At 57.0% G+C, this 4,414-nt stretch overlaps 1 protein-coding gene across 1 annotated transcript; it reads left to right on the top strand.

The window, feature by feature from the left end:
• Window positions 1-845: 845 nt before the first annotated feature.
• On the top strand, window positions 846-3,252 carry LOC103798482 (NF-kappa-B inhibitor epsilon-like; the record flags this gene model as incomplete). The annotated part of the gene is made up of 5 exons (XM_009070748.1): window positions 846-948; window positions 1,452-1,683; window positions 1,855-1,943; window positions 2,210-2,458; window positions 2,771-3,252. Coding segments are annotated over 5 exons (739 nt in total), but the record flags the coding sequence as incomplete, so codon positions are not given.
• Window positions 3,253-4,414: the final 1,162 nt, after the last annotated feature.

Below are 4,414 nucleotides of genomic sequence, written 5' to 3'. Positions count from 1 at the left end.
ATTCCCTCTCGGCTCTGCCTCCCTTGTGCTCTCACTTCCGTTCTGACTGTGCAGGGGCCAGCTGGAAATCAAACCTCTCCTTGGGCTGGGGGAGTCTGGGCTGCTTGGTCACCCCATGGCTGTGGGGGCCACAGTCCTGAGAACCAGGGCTCCCTGCTGGCCGCCAGGCTCTGACAGCTGCACCACTGGTGTCCCTCTGCCGTGGGCTGAGTGCCAGCCCTGCTGTGGCAGTGCCAAAAGGGAAGGATGTGGGGGAGAGAAGATGAAATTGGTGCGGACCAGCAGATCGTCTGGCATGGGGACTGTGCCATGCAGGTGATCTTGGACCAGCACTGGGCTCCTGTCTGACTTTGGCTGCTTCCTTTGCAGAGGGGAAAGCAGAAGTATGGCGCACAGCTGGTAGTAGGGAACTGGAATTCCCCAGGCAGCTGCCAGAGCCCAGGCCTCCCTCCACAGCTGGCAAGCCTGGCTGTTGGACTCTGGGAAATACATCCCAGGCTCTCTGGACCTGCACCACTTGGAGGCCTGGCTTTGGGCAGTGCTGGGTCCAAACCCCACACATGCTGTGAGGTCTGAGCTAGGACTCTGCATTGCTTAGCAGGGACAAGAGGGTCTGTTGCCCATGAGGATCAGAGTAAAGGACTGTCCCAGGCCATGTTCCTGCCGTGGCCTTCTGCTGAGCTTTGCCAGGGAGAGGTTAGGATGGAAGAGCTCCAAGAAGGGGTCTGGGGGAGGCAGGGAGATTATTTCTCCATGCAGCAGTGAAGGATCTCTGCTCCCAAGCATGGCACTCGGGACTCATTTTAATTTTTTGTTCTCTCCTATCCCCTTTGTCTTCTCTGTAGGTTGGTTCACCTGGCCATTATCCACTGTGTCCCAACTGTAGCACTCTGCTGCATCGCTCAGCTACCCAGGGAGGTGCTGGAGATCCAGAATGATCTTTTCCAGGTGTGTGGTTGTGATAAGCACAAGATGGGAGGAAGGGAGGTGCTGCAGGCTGTTCCCTGTGCTTTCCCCAGGAACCCCCACACGCTTCCTCCATAGTATGGTGAAGGTTCCACGTGAGCACCCCCTTTGCAGAGAAGGGAAGAGGGGTGTTGGAGATACCCTGACGGAGAGGTGTGACAGTTCCTAGCACTGTTTGGTGAAGGGGTCCTTTACAAGGCGCTAGGACATTACAGACAGCCCCAGAGGGTGGGAGCAGGCACGGCTTGAATGTGGCAGCATAGATAACTTGGGAGAATGAGATCTGACCCCACGGATGATCTCTGAGCTGAGGTGCAGGGGGCCAGCAAGCTGTTTGCATCCCCACAGCGTCAGCCATGTGTAACCTCAGGACAGGGTTGGGGATCTCCTGTGTGGCTGTCAGCCCACGCCGCTAGCCTGGCTCCTGTGGCTCATCGCACCTTGTGTCCTGTGGGGCACTCTCCCCTTTCCTAATTTCTCTTCAGACCCCACTCCACCTTGCTGTGTACTTGGAGCAGCCCAGTGTGATCCAGGCATTGATCCACAAGGGAGTGAACCCTGGTCTGCAGGACCGCAATGGCAACACCCCTCTGCACCTAGCCTGTGAGCAGCAGCACCTGCAGTGTGCCCAGCAGCTGCTGCAGGGCACAGCCCTACCAGAGGGCACAGCTGAACCCCATGAGCACCACCAGGACCTGCAGCTCCAGAACTGGCAAGGTGAGACCTGGGGGCAGCCTAGTTTCAAGCTGGGGGCCAGGCTGGGGCAGAGACCACGAGTTGTGCGTGCAGGGATCCAGGAGCACAGCAGAGTGGGCATGGGGCTGGGATTGGTGTGCCCCAGAGTGGTCTGGGCTGACTGTGGCTCTTTCTTCTGCCTCCCCATCGCAGGCTTGGCCTGTCTGCACATCAGCACCTTGAAGGGGAACATCCCGATGATGTCTCTGCTGCTGGAGAGCGGTGCCAACATTGATGTTCGGGTAAGGCTGGGCCAGTGCATCCTTCCCTTGGGCACTCCCTTCAGCCTTGGGATAGGCACTGCTGTGAGACTTGGAATTTTGTGAGGCACTGAATTTCGAGGGAGCAGGGAGTAAAGGTCCTTGAGGGGTTGTTGAGTGCTGTGACAGCAGTCAGGTTGGGGACTGCGGCAGTCCTGTCTGCACCCTGTCGAATGGGTGTGGGTGGATACTGTGGGGCCCAGCTGAGGGGACCCCACACCCACACCCTTGCGGTCTGTGGGTTGCAGGAGGGCACGAGTGGGAAGACCCCCTTGCACCTGGCCGTGGAGTGCCACAACCGCAGGGCTGTCCAGTTCCTGCTGCGCAATGGGGCGTACGTGGATGCCCAGATGTACAACGGGTGCACCCCACTCCACCTGGCCGTGGGCCGCAAGGATGCTGCCATCGCCGCCATCCTCTCACACTCCGGCGCTGACACCCTGCTGAGGAACATGGAGAATGAGACAGCCCAGGACCTGGCTGATGGCAACGATGATGTGAGTCTGTGTTGGGGGAGGCCTGTGGCTCTGCAAGTGCACGGGAGTTGCAGGATGGTTTGGGGGGGAGCTCCTAGGAAGTTTCTAGCTGTTCCTGTCCTGCCCTATAGAGTGGAGGTATTGGCTCTGAGGGTGCACAGGTAAGTGCCTTTTCCCTCAAGCCCTAGGGAAAGCCCAGACAGGGTTTCTTAGCACTTCCCTGGGGAGGTGCAAGGCGGCAGGACTGGGTGGGGGGAAGGTTTGTGTTTCTGCCCCAGCTCAGTGGAGACACAATCCTGGATCCTTACATGTCCATACCCTTGGCCTTTGCAGCTCCTCGCCTTGTTGCCCTTTGATGACCTGAAGATCTCAGGGAAGCCTGTTGTGTGCTCTGAATGAGCAACTGGACTCCTTTGGCCCGTTGGGCTGCCTCCTTGCTCTGTGCTGCTGCCCTGCTGCCTGCTGGGACCTTGCCTGCCTGCAGTTCAATGGGAGCAGAGACACTTTGGGAGACTTATCCCCACCCCTCTCCTCCTTGGAAAAGTTTTGTTGGCCTCAGACTGCCTTCCGAGAGGGAAGAAGGTGGAATTATGAGCACTACACAGGGGAGGCTTTTTTCTTTTAGTATCTGTGCACTGCAGCAGGACTGAATTTCCCCTCCCTGCCGTGGGTCTCTAGCATACCCAGGGAAGGAGCAGAAGACTCCTTTTCACACTGTAGGGTGGACAGAGCATTCTTTGACACCCCCAAATGCTATCAGAATCAGCGTGGGGTGAGGAGAGTTAACACTCACTCTAATAAACATTTGTTGTTGCTGCGTGCACCAGAAGTGTCATGTGATCTAACCCACCCTGCATCAGGAGGCTGAGCATTACCCCAGGGGCCCCGGGCACGAGGGCTGCAGGGGTTTCCCCAGTCTGCCTGCTCCCTCAGGTCCTTTGCACCACATAAGGCGAGTAGGAGCACAGGGGCTTCCCCACAGCCTTTCCCCTCTCCTCGGCGGAAAGGCTCGGGGAGCCTTTCTAGTGCTCGGGGCACTCGAGGCTGGGGCGTCCCAGCCTGGTGCTCTTATTCCCACGCTGTCCTGCTGAGCATCTGGCTGCAGGGCTGAGGAAAGAACATAGGAGATGCCAGAAGACCAGGTCGTAGATCACTGCTTCTGCTGTTGTGCCTGATATCTTGATGCCTTACTGTGCTGTGGTTTCCTCTTTTGCAAAGAGGACAGAAAGATCATGCCCCATATCCTGGCTTGGAAGGGTGTTAAAACACTTTGAGCATGGATCTTCCTTGGGTTTTAGATTCCTCCAGGCTGAAAGCAGAGGAGATGGCAGGGTTGTCTTCACATCCTTTTTGTTGTTCAGCTCAGCACCCTTCCCTGTCCCTTCTTCAGCCAGATTTGCACATGCAACACAGGAAACCAGCAGCCGAAGGTGCTGTGACAGTGGAGACACACGGAGCCCGGTCTGACCGCACCTCAGCCGGGGAAATTCCCCACTTGTTGCCTGGGAGCAGCTTCTATTGTTTGGGACAAATCCTGGGTGGCGCAATCACCCAGGATGCTCTGGAGTGGAGCTTTGTCTTCTTCCTCCCTTCTTGGAAGGGAAGGCTGCCAGGAAAGAAGGATGGCACCCCCAGGCCCTGCTGGATCTTGCCTGGCCTTTTCAGAGGCCTTGGGCCGGATTGCTCCCTTTCTTTTGAATCTTTGGCTCTCACCTTCTGGCAGGGCCTCAATCCTGCTGCAAGCCCCTGGGTCTGCTTCAGTGCCACCTTCCCAGGGGATGTGAGGTGCTTCGGGGTTGCCCCAAGCAGAAATAACAGGTGGTGCAGGGCAGAATGGGATGGTGGGGCCAGGGATGCAGCTGGGAACGCAGGAAAAGAGGCAGAAACAAGTGATCTGCACTTCTTTTGTTTGCTTGTTCGTTTGTTCGGTGGTGATTTTTTTAAATAAAAGAATTTGTTTTTAAAAAATACATCGTA

The sequence above is a fragment of the Acanthisitta chloris genome, unplaced genomic scaffold (assembly GCF_000695815.1).
Source record: "Acanthisitta chloris isolate BGI_N310 unplaced genomic scaffold, ASM69581v1 scaffold39032, whole genome shotgun sequence".
NCBI lineage: Eukaryota > Metazoa > Chordata > Aves > Passeriformes > Acanthisittidae > Acanthisitta > Acanthisitta chloris.
This window is presented reverse-complemented; position numbering and strand designations above follow the sequence as displayed.